At 36.9% G+C, this 16,408-nt stretch overlaps 1 protein-coding gene across 6 annotated transcripts in view; it reads left to right on the forward strand.

Annotated features, from left to right (window-relative positions):
- Positions 1–15,711, forward strand: part of VPS41 (VPS41 subunit of HOPS complex) — a 167,854-nt gene extending 152,143 nt beyond the window's left edge. For 5 of the 6 annotated variants that reach the window (XM_038388387.2, XM_038388388.2, XM_043508710.1 and 2 more), the window contains 4 exons: positions 10,005–10,104; positions 10,920–10,964; positions 12,457–12,536; positions 14,349–15,711. In XM_038388387.2, coding sequence (XP_038244315.1) covers positions 10,005–10,104; positions 10,920–10,964; positions 12,457–12,536; positions 14,349–14,429 — 306 coding nt within the window. In that variant the 3' untranslated portion in view covers positions 14,430–15,711. The remainder of the gene's footprint in view (positions 1–10,004; positions 10,105–10,919; positions 10,965–12,456; positions 12,537–14,348) is intronic. The other variant, XM_043508713.1, reaches the window with a different exon arrangement.
- The last annotated feature ends 697 nt before the right edge of the window (positions 15,712–16,408 follow it).

Raw genomic sequence — 16,408 nt, forward strand, 5'->3', positions numbered from 1 at the left:
AAGAAGTAATATCTGAGCACTGTCTCCATAATTAAGATTTTTTTTATCTTGAACGTAAATATTTTGCAAGTGTTGAAGTTGAAAAAATCCTCTTCTTGACTGCAATATGTATGGTACTGGAAAAAGTGAGGATAGGTTAATTTGAGCTACTTTGTACAGATAAGCTAATAATCCTTTGCATCTTTTGGTATTTTTATGATGGTAATAGGACTCTATATTAGCTGGAGTGCCAAAAAAAAAAAAAAGATAAATTAGTCTTTGTGGATGTGCTGACTTTGAGTTTCCTTAATTTCCTTTGAATCCTCAACCCCCATTCGATTCCCTGTCCCCTAGTAGTTTCAAAATCTCTGCCAGTTTCTCCTCCTTAGCCATATTTTGTATCTCCTACTCCAGTTTTGCCTTTCCTTCTCTGTCAACACATCTGTCTCTTTCTGCCCAGTGCCACCTCGTTTCAGTATGACACAATCTCTGTCATCCTTCCATTCTATTTTAGTCAGTCATCTAAGAGAGTGAAGGACAGTCTCCCTCACCTCCAGAAAGGGAAGAATAATGCTGACTTCTCTCCTCTTTCTCCCCATCCAGCCTGAGAGAGGATGTTTGCTTCAGCTACAGTGAAGCCTTGTCTGATGAGACATTCCTCCCAAATTTTTCCACCCTTCTTACCACTTGTTAACTCCACCTATGGGAGTGATGTGTGCATTGATGTAAACAAGTCACAGATGGCCTTTGTACTTTAAGGACAGTGATGGTGTAGACCTATACTGAGCAGCCTTAGATGATGTATACTGAAAAGGTCAGTGGCCGCTCCAACTGTTGGTATTACGGATTAAGATGAACGAGTGATAACTTACAGTGTGATTTATTTATTTATTTAGCCCTAGTTTGAGGTTTAAATGACACTCTCCTACCTCATGGTCTCCACCACCAGCAGTGTTCAATCCTATATTACCCATCTTTATGCATTTTTATGTAATAAACTCAGTCAGTTAGGTATGTTAAAACTTGTATTTATCTGCTAGTTAGTACTTTAGAGAGACAAGGTAAGTGAGATAATATCTTTTATTGGGTCAACTTCTGTTGGTGAGAGAGAGACAAGCTTTTGAGCTTACACAGAGCTGCTCTTCAGGTTCTTCCAGAAGTAGTAAATTGAATAATATGTAGGCTAAAGCCACAACTTGGAAGTTCTTGTACTTTATATCTAACTCTTTAAATCTAATTCTTCACTGTGATGAATATTAAATCATAAATCAAGTAGGCCACTGACGACTGCATTTTAATTTATATTGCTATAAAATTGTGCATTCTATTAAAAGTGGGTCCGCTCATGCATCAAAAGTGACAAGCCTATGAGCGGTGGTTTATCTAACAGAGAATAAATTGCTATCCTGCTGCCAGCATTTGAAATATAATTAAATCACAATCAGAACTCTGGCAGTCACACCAAATTACAGCAGGTTACATTGAAATTCTGATAATAAAGCAATAATTTACAATTTTTAATTCCTGGTTTGTTTTCAGCTGTTTTAAAACTTTAAGTCCTTTTTGGAAAACGGATAACCAAAAACAATCTTTAGCTTTAAAGACTGTGTGTAGAATAATTTTGATAGCATGTCTTTAATAACTAACTTACACTTGCATCATAGAGGATTTCCTTGCCAACCAACCCACAGTCATTTATTATATTGCACCAACTCTTAAATTCTATTGGAGTACCAATGTCAAGTATTTTTCTATGGAATAAAGTATTTCATTGCAGTTAAAATCTTGTGTACATTGTAAATTCCCAGACCTGCACTTGGTTAAACCGAAGAACATGCAAGTATTCTAAAAGTACAAGAACATTTTTGTTATTAAAAATCCTCTGTTTAAAGTTTAAGGTTACTCTTTGAAGAACTTCAAACATTTGAAAATATGGACCTTCACAGCTGATGAGTCCAAATAACCTCTGCACCTGTAGCAAACTCTCTTGACCCATACTCTCAAACTTCAGTCTGTTTCTTCCCTATTACAAATGATAGTGGAAGTTACAAGTGCCTAAATATAAGTTAGGTACATAACTTTAAACACTCGTATCTGAACATTTTGACATAAGTTTTGTGGACCTATCTTTAGAACGTACAGAAATATGGTCCTTCCCTCATTAAGTGTTCTGATGTAGAAAAGACCAATACAAATATTCTTCTTATTCAGTCACTTGTTGCACAGTTTAAGCATATCTCTTTTTCCACGTTGATAAAATAGGAGTCTCTTTAGCTTCAGGTTGTACTAAAGTGGAATTTAGTTTACATTAATCACAGAAGTGAGCAAATGTTGCATATGCATCATTGTGATAAATTTAAGATAGTACCTCAGATTTTAAAAATAATTTTAATTCATATTCCCTTTTTTCTACAATAGCAGAAGGATAGCTCAGAAGACATCCTTTACTCTAAGATCTTTTTTGTTTATATCAAATATATAACCAATTTTTTTTTAGTATTTTTAATAACTCTGACTACTCAGGTACTATACTCAGGTACTCTGACTATACTCAGGTACTATGCCCTTTTTTTCTTATCTCTGTTGACGGAACTTAAGTTCTCTATCATGACTGGTTGAATGCTGGTTAAAAATCAATCTGGAAAATTTATGTTGAATGTTTTCTCTTTATTTCAGTCCACGTCATTCTTATTTTGTCCTAAATACAATATAAATAAGCTGCTGGTTCTCAGAGTGACCACTAGGGGGGCGCACACAACTTGCACAGCCTACCTGTGTCTATTGATAACACTATCTACATGAAGAAAAGGAGTACTTGTGGCACCTTAGAGACTAACAAATTTATTAGAGCATAAGCTTTCGTGAGCTACAGCTCACTTCATCGGATGCATTTGGTGGAATGCATCCGATGAAGTGAGCTGTAGCTCATGAAAGCTTATGCTCAAATAAATTTATTAGTCTCTAAGGTGCCACAAGTACTCCTTTTCTTTTTTGCAAATACGAACTAACACGGCTGCTACTCTGAAAACTATCTATATGATGTGTGTTTTGATGTGACAGATCTTCTTTCTTCCTTGATTTTCATTCAGAAATTTAAACTCATTTAGGCCCCAATTCAGGAAAGAATTTTAAGCACGTGCTCATTGATTTTCATGGCGTTTAAGCATGCCCTTCAAATTAAGCACATGCTTAAGTGCTTTCCTGAATAGGAATGGACTTGAGGATATCTTTATGTATCTTTATGCTGAATCAGGCCTTATCAATTAAATGGAAGTTTGTGTGGCTGGTAATCAAATTATCTGATAGTATCTGCCCAAATGCAGTGTAATGTGACCAAAACAGAGGATGAAAGTTTCATTATTTTCAAAGGACTTGGTTCATGAGGTTATTTATTAAATAAAGTGAAAGGTTTCACATTTTTCACATTTTTTATCAGTTTCACATTTTTCTCCTTGTTTCATTCTCCTGATTTTTTTCCCCTTTTAATAATCTCACCCTTTTCTAGAAAAGAAGTTAGGGTTCCTGGGACATTTGCTGCAGAGGAACAATCATTTTTTGTCTTCTAAGAGAATTTGATCCTGCTGCATTTATGGTTTCTTTGTAAATTTCCCCCCATTTCACTATTAGTGAGTTAGGTCCAGTTAGACAAGATTGGCTACCTATATGCCCTTTTCGTCCTAATAATGACAAATGATTGTTTTAAAACATTCATTTTTTCCATTGCTTCTCTTTTCTGTACGTAGTTATTAAATTATCCAGTTAGTCTTTAAACTCCCTGAATCTGTGTCAGTGGAATTTTGAGCTCTGACATAGGGACCTCTTTTAATTGTAATTTTTTTCTTGCCTATTCTATTGAATTATTAGCAGAATAAGGTTTGACAGTGAGTCTTCTACAGGTTTTCCATAGCCATAAATAATGGCTACTGGTGCATCTATTCTAAAGCGTCTCTTTCTCAACACTTGTATACTGCATTTATACATTTTTAAATACCAAATAGTTTGATTTTTTTCTTCTGATTTTAATTGGTTTTACTCATTTCTATTACATAAACAAAGACTCCTTTAAAGTCCTGTTTTCAATAATTGCTTCTGGCAATGAGAGTGGACTACATACAGTGGTTTAGACCTCCTAAGGCTTTGTCATTCACACACCTGAAATATAAGTGGTGAATCCTTACATGGTAGCTTGAAGACTTCTAACATTTAAAATAGGGGAACGCTCCTATTCTGCAAATTTGTTTCATCCGGCTGTTCTGTCATAAAAGCCTTCAGACATTTTTTAAAAGTCATTTTAAAAGTGCAAGCCACTACTCTATACTTTAAGTGGAATTTGTCTTTCACTGTGGTCCTTTTTGGAGGAAGAGGGGGCAGAACCCATGGGGTCAGAATCATATGTCTCCTGAGAAATAAAGCAAGTATTAAAAAGTTAGTGTTACTATTTTTAACTTTGTATGCATTGTAGAACTGAATTCAGTTCATTGTGCTTTGAGGTTGCATTGTGCTTTGAGGTTGTATGATTTAATATTTTGATGTATTTAGTCCTGCAGAATATGACTGTCACCCACTGGCATGCCCAATTTAAAATGTTCAGAGATTTATTGTCTATGAATTTATAAAATGTACTTCAGATGTATAATTAGCTAATTTTTGGGAAGTCCTACATACTATAATTCATTTGCAATCTCTGAGTGTGTGATTTCAGTTTTTGGAAACTGTTCACTTAGCTGTAATTCAGTCTGCTATGAGTCTTTAATTAGTTATACAACTGAGTGTTCCAGATTAGTTTATTCACTTTTTCTTTGAGTACAGATAATCAGAAGAAATGGTACAATCATTCTCCTCTTACAGCACATTTTGTTTGTAGGATTGTCAAACTAAAAACTGTGACCGAGAGTGCTGTTTGAAAACTGGTTTAATGGAAATTAATTATTTCAAACCATCCATGCAGTATAGAAAAATGGGAACTTGGGATTTATTCAGGGTTGTTATATTTGCATAAACATGCTTCATGTGGAAATTTAAATGTCTTCCTTGGTTCTGCATCGTTAGGGACTGTTTAACAATACTGTACATAATTCAACATCATTGATTCCAGGCTTGCATTTTATAGTATTGCAGAACAATAATGTCCATCTAATGAAGTGCAATAGAGAAATGCAGAAGGACTGAGACTTTCACTAAGAAGATATTAAAGCTAAAGCACCCAAAGCTTCTGTATAAATGACTTGTCAGTGTGAAATACATTTGAACAAAAATAAACTTTGAAGGATCTTAGTTGTAAGTGTTTGGAAATGTTTATTACATGTAATGTGTTCCCAAGTGCCTTTTCTTGGAAGATGTAGCGGAATCATTGTAACATGATGGTTCTCTTTTTCCTCTTTCCATTTTTAGGTTTTTGGTTTTTTTTTTTTTTTTTTTTGTTTTAAGTAGACATACAAATTGGCTGGGATGACGGCACTGGCAAAGAAGTTGCCCCTGGGAGGAGAAAGATCAGGATCTTGGGAAAGGAGTAACGAACGTGGGTATAGGATGGAGGATATAAGTGATTGGAAGTGGCGGGGCACTGCAGGAAAATGCCTGTCCATCCCCCTTTTTGTGGGGGTGAGAAATGAGGAGGTGTGGGAGGAGCAAGGGAGATAGTGGGAAGGCTACAGCTTTTATGGTAGTGTATTTTGAAAGAATTCTGTTCTCTGTGGGAAGACAACAAATTCTTACTTGGAATCAGGCTTGGTGATTAAAAAGGTGCCCCATGATGCAGCTTCTAATAGTTTTCTGGGGCATGAAGACATCTTGGGATGATGGGGCCATGAGAAGGTTTGACTTCTGCTGTCAATTATAAAAGGCAGAGGACTGAGAGAGCCAGCAGCAGACAATGTGCAGCTCTCCATTTGGTGTGGGTGATTGCTCCTGATTCAGAAGTGTGGGCTCATCTGTCTGAATCAGAGCATGCCTGCAACTTCCAGAGTTGAAATGGGGCTGTCAGTATTTTCAATAGGATTTATTATCCCTTCTCAGCAAGCTCATCTTTCTTATGGAAGTGAGGTGCCTTTATCTTGGTAATATACTAACTTGAGTCTTGAAATTTGGAGCATAAGTGCAAATTCATCCACTGATTGTCCATATGGATTCCATTCTTGGAGGACATGTGACCTAATTGTACAAGATTGGTTTCTTTTGGCCAGTAGTGTCCGCTGGGGCTGTGCCTGCATCTTAGATATCCTTGTTCCCTCCCCATCCCCAGCAAGGGCCTAAAGGACCAAGCGGGCTCAACTATCCTTCCTACCGCCTGTGGCAATGATGCCTCTGCAGCGTCCATCTTTTCTCTGCACAGTGTGCCAGTGTGTGTTAATTAGAACCACAATTACTGATCTACAAAGCTAAATGGAAGAGGTTCTCTATTTCGGCATGTCAATACTAGCTTTCTCTCTTAACGTCACCAATTTCAGCAATATTGGACTATTTGCTTGCCCTGAAACAAATCTCAACTTTCCAGCAGCTCCATAAGGGTCCACTTAATAGCAATATCTGCATATCACCCTCCTATCCAGGGCCATCCTGTTTTTTTTTCCACGCTCCAGGGCTAGATTCCCCAAGGACATCATTCATGTTTTTCTTTCTTTGTGGGAGCCCCTTTCCTCTTCGGAAACCTCAGTATAGTATTAGCAAGGTGATGGGTCCTCCTGTTGAGCCTTTAGCAACCTGTTCCGTATATCACCTTTCTGTGAAGGCTGTTAATGACTATTACATCAGCTTGAAGGGTAGGGAAGATGACAGGTACTCATTATACAGTTTCATAAGGACAGGGTGGCTCTCAGACTTCACCCCAAGTTTCTGCCCAAGGTTGTGTCAGAGTTCCATATAAACCAATCCATTCACCTCCCATTTTCTTTCCAAAGCCTCATTCCACCCCAGGAGAAGCTAAACTTCACACTCGATGTAATAAGGGCATTGTCATCTTACATCAACAGGACAAAAAAATTCAGGAATACACCCAGTTTGTTGATGGCCTTGCTCAGCCCTTTATGCCCTTGGAGGAGGGTGGGGAGCAAGGACATGCAGGGTGCAGTCATGGCTCCAGCTGACACCGCTGAGCAAATGAATCTGATCTTGTGCTCATGGAAAGTGTGCGCATCAAGAAGGGAATCCATGTGGACAAACATGCTGAAGAAAATTTTCCTTAATGAGTTGTCCCCTTGCTGATACCTTCAATCGTTCATCTTGAGTGGCTCGCTTAACCTGTCTTGCCAGCTAGAAGAGCTGAATTCGTAGATTATAAAGCCAGAAGGGACCAATGTGATTCTAGAAGCATAGAAAAGAATGGCTGGAAAGGACCTTAATAGGTCATGTAGTCCAGCGCCCTCCCGCCAGCCTCACCCCCACTGCACTGAGGCAGGACCAAGTATACCTAGATGATCTCTGACAGGTGTTTGTATAACCTGTTCTTAAAATCCCCCAACTTTCCTCTGAAAGCCTATTCTAGTACGTAACTCTGCTTATAGTTAGCAAGTTTTTCCCAATATCTAACCCAAATCTCCGTTGCTGCAGATTAAGCCCATTATTCTTGTTCTACCTTCACAAAGAACAAATGGTCACCATCCTCTTTATAACAACCTTATACATATTTGAAAACTGTTAAGTCCCCCCTCAGTTTTCTTTTCTCAAGGCTAAACATAGTCAGTTTTTTTAACCTTTCCTCATAGGTCAGCTTTTCTAAACCTTTTTTCCTTTTATAGCTCTCTTCTGGAATCTCTCCAATTTGTTCACATCTTTCTTAAAGTACTCCAATTTTTCCAAAGTACTCCAGCTGAGGCCTCATGAATGCCGAGTAGAGCAGGACAACTACCTCCCATGTCTTACATATGAAACTTTTGTGACTGCACCCCAGAATGAAATTAGCCTTTTTTGCAAGTGCATCTCATTGTTAACTCAATTTGTCATCCACTATAACCCCCAGATCCTTTTCAGCAGTACTCCCACCAAGCCAGTTATTCCCCATTTTGTAGTTAAGCATTTGATTTTTTTTTCCTTTCTAACTGTAATACTTTGCACTTGTCTGTCTTGAATTTAATCTTGTTGATTTCAGACCAATTCTCCAAATTATCAAGGTTGGTTTTTAATTCTAATCCTGTCTTAAAAAATGCTAGCAACCCTTCCCATCTTGGAGTAATCAACAGATTTTATAAGCATGTGCTCCACTCCGTAATCCAAGTCATTAATGAAAAGATTGAATAGTACTGGACCCAGGACAGACCAGGCAGGATCCAGCTAGATTCATCACCCCAGTTAGACAGTGAACCAGTGATAACTACTCTCAGTATGGTCTTTCAAGGAGTTTTGCAACTACTTTATAGTAATCTCATCTAGACCACATTTCTGTAGTTTATTTGAGAATGTCATAGGAGACTGTCAGAAGCCTTACTAAAACCACGATATACTACTACTGCTGCTTCCCCCCATCCATTAGGCCAGTAATCCTTTCAGAGAAGGAAATTAGGTTGATTTTGGCATGATTTGTTCTTGACAAATCCATGTTCGCTATTACTTATAATGCTCTTATCCTCTAGGTGCTTACAAATTGGTTGTTTAATAATTTGTTCCAATATCTTTTCAGCTATTGAACTTAGGCTGATGAGTACATTTAAAAGATAAGTACTATATTACTTCTTCTTCAGTCCTCTGCCACCTAACCCTTCCTTCTTAAGGTCTCAAAGATAATTGCTAATGGTTCCAAGATTGTTTCAGCTAGTTTCTTAAGTACCTTAAGGTGAATTTCATCAGGTTTCACTGACTTGAATACATCTAACTTGTGTAAATATTCTTTAACCCGTTCTTTCTCTCTTTAATCTGTTTCTTTCCCCTTGTTAATATTAATTCTGTTAAGTATCTAGTCACAATTTACATTTTTAGTGAGGACTGAAGCAAAGTAAGCATTAAACACCTCAACCTTTGTGATATCATCTATTTATAGTTCTCTGTCCATACTAAGTAGATGACCTACATTTTTATTGGTCTTTCTCTCACAGCTAATGTATTTATACAACCTCTTATTACATTTTATGTCCCTTGGTAAGTCTAACACATTTTGTGCTTTAGCCTTTCTGATTTTGTTCCTGCCTATTTGTGCTACTCTTTCATACTCATCCTTATAAATTTGTCTACGTTTACACTTTTTGTAGGACCCCTTTTTGATGTGCAGGTCATTAAAGATGCAGCATTCCTGTTGCAGCCATAGTGGCCTCTTAGTATTCTACATATCTTTCATTCATGTTGGGATAGTTTGCTGTTGTGCCTTTGAGAAATTGCCAGTTCTCCTGAGGTCCTTTTTTCCCTTAGATTTTCTTCCATTGGGACCTTACCATAAGCAAGTTCATCCATTGTAATGAATTGAGTGGGTACTTAAAAATTTTTACCCCCTCCCCTCCTTTCTAATTAAGTTTTTCTTTTGAAACATCATAACTTTGCTTGTAGTTTGGTTATGGTTACAAATTTTGCTTGCTTAGATATTTTTGGGGAGAGAGTAATCAAACATTTCTTAGGCCTTGTCTACACTTACCGGGGATTCGACAGCAGTTGCATTGTCGGTCAATTTAGCGGGTCTAGTGAAGACCTGCTAAATCAACTGCAGATCGCTTTCCCATGACTCCTGTACTCCACCTGAATGAGAAGCGCAAGGGGAGTCGACAGGAGAGTTTCCAATTGACATCGCATAGTGTGGACGCCGCGGTAAGTAAATCTAAGTAGGTCGACCTCAGCTACGTTATTCACGTAGCTTAAGTTGCATAACTTAGATCGATCTCCCCCCGTAGTGTAGAAAAGCCTTAGTTTCACAGGGAATCCCAAGGTTTAGAATTTGCAAAGCATTGATATAGAGAATGCTTTAAGTACTGAGGTGGCATTTCTTGTTAGTCAAATGAGAAGTTTTTAAGGTTGGCCTCATCATGTATGACAAGGTCTGAGTGCATTTTTTTCCATCTGCATGTATGGTAATTGACTTCACAATCTTATCTGGTTGTGTATTTCGATAGATTTTGCTACGTGAGGGATGCAAGAAGATACTTGTTGCAGATTCATTGTCCCTATTGAAGAAAATGCACCGAACTCAGATGAAAGGCATCCGTGTGGATGGTGGGTACAAACAAAATACAGTAGCCTTCAAAACTGTTGAGCAGTATTCTTTGCTTTTAAACTATGGGTGCCTAATCAAGGACCATACTGGAAGCTTGCCAAGGGCCTGGGCCTCATACCTAATTTACAGAAAATGGAATGGGATGCTGCTAGCCCTCATCTTTAATGAGGAATTGGTAGCATCTGGAAACTACAGGTCCCAGTTTCAGGTACTTTATCTTGATCCAAGTAGTCTCTGTTCTGATCAAGATAAAAAGTTACTGCCTACTGGGACCTGTCGGCTACACAAATATTCCCTTAATCAGAATATGTAACCTAAACAAGAAATTACAATACAGCTTTTAAAGATACCTGAAACTATTTCAAAAGCACCAATGATAAAAAAAAATCAGCTGTGTAACTTCAAGGAAATGCAATAATTCCAACACGAGAGAACCTGACATTTGTAAAGTCAGAGGATCAGAGCGTCTGACACAGCATACTGTACATGGAAAAAACTGCCATTTTTTTTAACCTCTTTCAAAGCTCTTCCTGTAGGTTTATAGCTCTGATCTGACTGTCAATCTAGGTGTTTAAATGGTCCGTTCTCCACAGAATTTGAGTACCTTACTACATATTTTCATGCTGACAATAAGGCTGCTTCTGATTCATACTTAAATTTTTAATAGACTGCATAGAGCATTATAAATAAATAATTATTCAAAATGCAGCATTGGATGCTGGAATTTCTATAGTAAAGACAGGGCCATATCTGCTTGAGGCATGATAACATAATGTTTTTTGACATTAATTTTTAAATATTTGTTTTCTTACAGAGGAGAATATCTGTGAATCGTGTCTTTCCCCTATACTTCCTTCAGGTAAGACGTTTGGTGGGAAAGAGACCTTGTGAGAGAGAATTCTTTTTTTGGAAATATAAATCAAAAATTATTATTGTTCATGGAATAAACCTGTTACTATATGAGCATTTGAAAACACATCGCTTCATTCAGTGCTAAGATATTTGCACTTCTCTTATAACAGACTGCAGTTTTAAAACATTTTCTGAGATTAGCCCTGAAAATAGAAATTCAGCAAAGCATTATTTATAGAAGATACATATTTTGGGAAGGCGCTATATCACAAAAAATATGTATAGTTTTTTTTTTCACTTGTTCCTCAGCATGAGATGGTTATAGCTTGATTCAATAGAATAAGTTGGCCTGAGCCCTCCAACTGAGAATACTTATGGCTAAGTATTTGAATAAGATTACTTTCTTCTTAGTGAAAAAGCCAGCTACTGAGCAATGGCGCAGAGCATTTGAAGAAGCATTTTCATTTCAGTTTTGTTTTTTCTTCATCATTTGCCAAATTGATGTTGACATAGCATAGAAGAGAAAGTAGAACTGAAATGGTTTGGTCTAACATGAGCTAGCTTCACAATGTAGCTGTACTGTGTTCACCTCCACCAACATCAAACCTAGCACAGGCCTCTGGTGGTAGAAAATCGGACGAGGAGGATGTTCCAGTGATGGTTGGCCACCTGTTTTTAATGCATTAAAAATTGCATATTAATGGCTGGTGAGGTGATTCTTTTGTTTATTTGTGGACAATATATAGAATCATAGACTATCATGGTTGGAAGGGACTTCAGGAGGTCATCTAGTCCAACCCCCTGCTCAAAGCAGGACCAATTCCCAACTAAATCATCCCAGCCAGAGTTTTGTCTTATATGTACTATAAGAGTTATTCAGAGGCTTATAACTTGAGTGAATTTTCATGGGGACATCAAAAAGCACATCTCTGGCTGCAGAGCAGCCCCTTGCCAAATTTAAAGTCCTTGCTCCAAACTGTGGAGGTGCTAGAGCTTCTCAACAAACAGTTGTAGAAATTTTTCTTAAAATGGGCAAAACAATGTATTTTCCCTTACCTTGTTCTCAGAAATGGTTGAACTGTTTTAACTGACATTCCCTCCCCCCACCAAAAAAAAAAAATCAGCCTTAGGCAGATGTGTAGTATCGAAAATTTCAGCCCAAATGTATCAAGTTTAGCAAAGTTATAAGCACTAGCATTAATTAATTATAAGCACTAGAAAATGGTGTTTCATGATGGAAAGTGTTGGGCAATATTAACTGTGGTTAATACCTGTGGTGGCACTAACTGTATATATATAATTACACACCTATAATAATCTGTAAATTTGTTGGAATACGTTAAGCTGAAGGATGCTACTTAAATGTAAGATGTTACTATTATTCTGCATAAATAATGGAATATGTCAGTATCTTTTGCATAGATAATGTAAGTTTATTATAACCATCAGCTCCCTTGTTTCACTATCTCATTGTAATGTATTTATTTTCTTCCCCTCAGATGCATCCAAATCCTTCAGTGTGACAGTGTTCCATTGCAGGCATATGTTTCACAAAGAGTGTCTCCCTGTACCTAGCACAGTAAGCAACCAACTTAATCTCTGTCGATATGAGAGATCACTTTCATCAAGGACAAAAGGACAAATGATTTGCTTTTGCATCCACAGAGAAGGGCACATGCTTGTCGGGGATTATAAAATTATTATTACAATTATTCCTGACTGTATCTCAGAATGTATCTAGGAGAATGGTGGTTAACCCAACTGCAATCAAAATACATACAATTTAAATGAAATATGCTGCTCTCAGACAAGACAAATATTTTGATTTTTCTCAAATCTGAATATGAAGTGCATTTTACAAACTTAGTGAATGAGCCATTTGATTTTTTTAAAACCTTTCTATAGCAGCTCTCTATGACGTGTTTTAATTTAATTAAATTCCAGAATAACAGTTTCTTAAGAAACTTAATTTCACTGATTTTAGAGGGAAAACATCTTAATGTTTTAGTGAATAAATATTTAAATTTTTTTTATATTCACTTTTCTGCTGAGAATTTTTTTCTTTATTTGTTGAATTAAATTGTTTGGCTGTAAAGTGAAAACACAATAAATAACTTTTTTTATAATATATAAATAAATAAATTGGACAGGGATTTAGAAATAAAAGTATCAAAGTTAATAAAACAGGAAAAACAATTGGAATTTAAGATTTTTTTTTTTACTTAAATCTGTTTTGTTGTAAAGTTTTATAGAACTACTTTCTCTAGCAAATGTAACAAACTAAACAAGGCATCTCAATATTCGCACACCAAAAATTATATATTTAAGTATTTATCAGAGAGATCTTTATTTTACTAGCGTGTTCCCAGAATAATAAAGCCTCTTAAATTTTTCTCTTAAAAGCAATTATTTCTTTGCAATTTGTTGTTGGACCAGACAATATTTATTAGAAATAATTACTATGAACTAGATTATCTGAAAAATAGTTAAATTTTAGCTGAAAGACCAGGATGCCGAAAGACCAGGATGCCAAAGCCAGTCTGAAATTTTGTTCCTAGACAGAGAGGGGTAGATAACATTTTACGAGGATTTGTTTTAAAAAAAAAAAAAGACTTTTATTGTAATTGGTACTGTCGGAGTCTTAATATTCTTGTGTTTAGCTGTTGATCCTCAGAGTTTCTGCTGAGTGGTTACCGTTTGGTGCCGTGCCGGTTATAGTTATAGGAAGCCTGTTTGATGCATATAGGCATAGCGGGGCATATTGGAGGAAGAATAATGCAAAAGTAAGGAACATATGAGGGTAAAAGTAGAAGTTAAAAAAATGTTTGATTTGGGTAGCAAAACATAGAGAGACTGGCCCAGATCCTCAGCTAGTACAAATCAGTCTGGCTCCCTTGAAATCAATGAAGCTATGCCAATCCACACCATCTGGGGATGTGGCTCAGAAATCTACTCGCAGCCAGATCCACCAGCACAGATCTTCCAAAGAGCGAGGACAGCATGCCAAGTAATTTGTGCTGTTTTTGTTCCACATAGCTATTCGCATAAGTATTTAATCCTCATACGGGCAGAATTTGGCTTCAGTACATCTTTGTGGTGTGTGTGTGTGTGTGTGTGTCTTTTAGAGCACCTGCAAAGGCAAGGAGAAATATACCGCTTCTTGGCTCCAAGCATAATTATAATATGCACATAATACATTCTGTTATACTGCCTTTCTATGTATATGTGCGAATGTGCACAGGAGATATGCGCTCACTAGAGAGCTATAGAATTCATGGAGTGACTCACATTTACCTTCCAAAAATCCTGAGGTAAATTTTCATATGATAGTTGTTTTGTTGCAGAATACAGGGTAGTATCTAACTAATGTACCTTTCTTTTAAATTTCCAGATGTCCCCATTGCAGTTCTGCAACATCTGCAGTGCTAAGCACAGAGGACCAGGCAGTGCGATCTTGGAAATGAAAAAATAGCATTCTCCATATACTCTCACGCATGTCTATGACAACTGTTTTGTGGCACTAAGCAGTGCCATTGATGATGATGCTGTTAAGAGATTGTATACAATTCTGAGTGTGATTTAAAACAAATTTCTAAAAATTATCCAATTTACTGAAATTTCCTTCTATATCTCCAGAAAGAAAAGGGGCAAAAACAGTATATATTCACCTGATACATCTTTGTTACACAATGCAGATTTCACTAGTCATATGCTTGTTCTTCAATAAGTAATGAAAATATAAACCTAAATAGAAACAATAAAATTTGTAGATTATTCTTGGCACATTGTATTACAGAATGTGTGTACCACAGTTTGAAACTAAATCAGAAACTACAGTTAGAAATTTGTATGCAAGGTCAGTATGTATAGTTCTCATTGATTTCAGTGGGACTGCTCAAATACTTAAAGTTAGGAAGTTAGTGCCTTCCTGAATTGATAACTAAATAAATAAGTTATTAATAAGTTCCAGTGACTACCTTTTCACCCATCTTGTTAGAAACTGGTTATTTTATATCATTTGCAGACATGACCTCCATGATGCTTTCGTTTGTATAGATATTTACTATGTTAAGCAAATCCTTTTTTTTTTTTTTACTGGAAAGTTTTTAAATGTTACCAGTGAGTGTCTTTAGTCTGTTGCTTAAAAACTATAACAACAGTATACCTCTTGAGTTGCTCAAATATAGGAAAACATCCGGGCTTTACAAGAAAATATCTCCAAGAGCTTCCTGTGACGACATAAACCAAAAGAGAGAGAGTCAAATAACTATAGTTTATGACGACAACAAAAATGCAGTGATTTTTTTTCTTGTTTCCCTGATGCTCAGTTTTTATTATTGATCTACAACATATAGATCCCAGGGGGATCAATCTTCAAAAGATGAAAAAATTATACAGATACCACCTCTTCAGAGTTATTGCCACCTTTCTGGTATATGTAAAATATGCATGCAGTATATGTGAGCTCTTCAACTGATCACTCTTGTCTATTTTCTTTCACCTTCATAAGTGACAGAGTCAGTTCCTCAGCTGATGTAAATTGGCATCACACCCTTGAGATCAATGGAGCAATGCTAATTTACATCATCTGAGGATGTGGCCCAGAGTATTTAACAAATCAGTGCTTCATTTTTTTGTTGACCCCTGTTGATGCTTTACAGGTACATTATAAATGGGCTTTGTTACCTCTGGTGATAGTAATGCTGTGTATCAATTAATATTGGAAATAAAATTGTAAGTATTGCATTATGCAACATGGTGTCATATAGATCAGAATGTTATAATTTAAAGCAAAGAAGTTGTTTGTTTACTTCAACTTGATCTTAAATTTCCTAAGGCTTAGTAGTGTTCAGTGACTTGAATTGCTAGCCTGCTACCACTTGAGACCATGCATACGTTATAGACTTACACATACTGTACATTTTGCAAGTAATTTTAAATCCCTGTGTAGATCTCCAGACAGAATGTTCTCTAAGCCCAAAGCTTCTTTCACTTTTATTTCATTCAGGGACCACCCTTTTTCATGTTCCAGAGCTATAAATGTGCTAATTTTGATTCAATAAGAAGTGCCCATTGAGTCCCCACCAGACCACAATTTAGGTTGCTTCCTTTCTCTGACATAAGGGTCCTTCCCCTGTTGGGGGTGTATAAGAATCTCTCCAAAAAGAAGTTCTCTTCCCCTTCTCTAAGGGCAGGGAGGAACAAAGTAAAGAAAGGGGGGAAAAGCGGTGCTTAGCCTCTTGGCCCATATCTCTGTCATCCCTCTTGGTCCCGGATTGTCTGTAGGCTTTTTATTGTCCCAATCAGGGTTAGAATCCTTCCTTAAACAACACCTCTCCCCTGGTGCCCCCCCACCTTTTTTGGGGGGGAGCATGCTAACATTTGGTCTCTACCTGATACAGGGAGTCTCAGGGGCAGCTGGGGCAACAATTGTCTCCCTCTTCCTTGATC

Source organism: Dermochelys coriacea, chromosome 2 (assembly GCF_009764565.3).
Source record: "Dermochelys coriacea isolate rDerCor1 chromosome 2, rDerCor1.pri.v4, whole genome shotgun sequence".
In the NCBI taxonomy this organism is placed as follows: Eukaryota; Metazoa; Chordata; order Testudines; family Dermochelyidae; genus Dermochelys; species Dermochelys coriacea.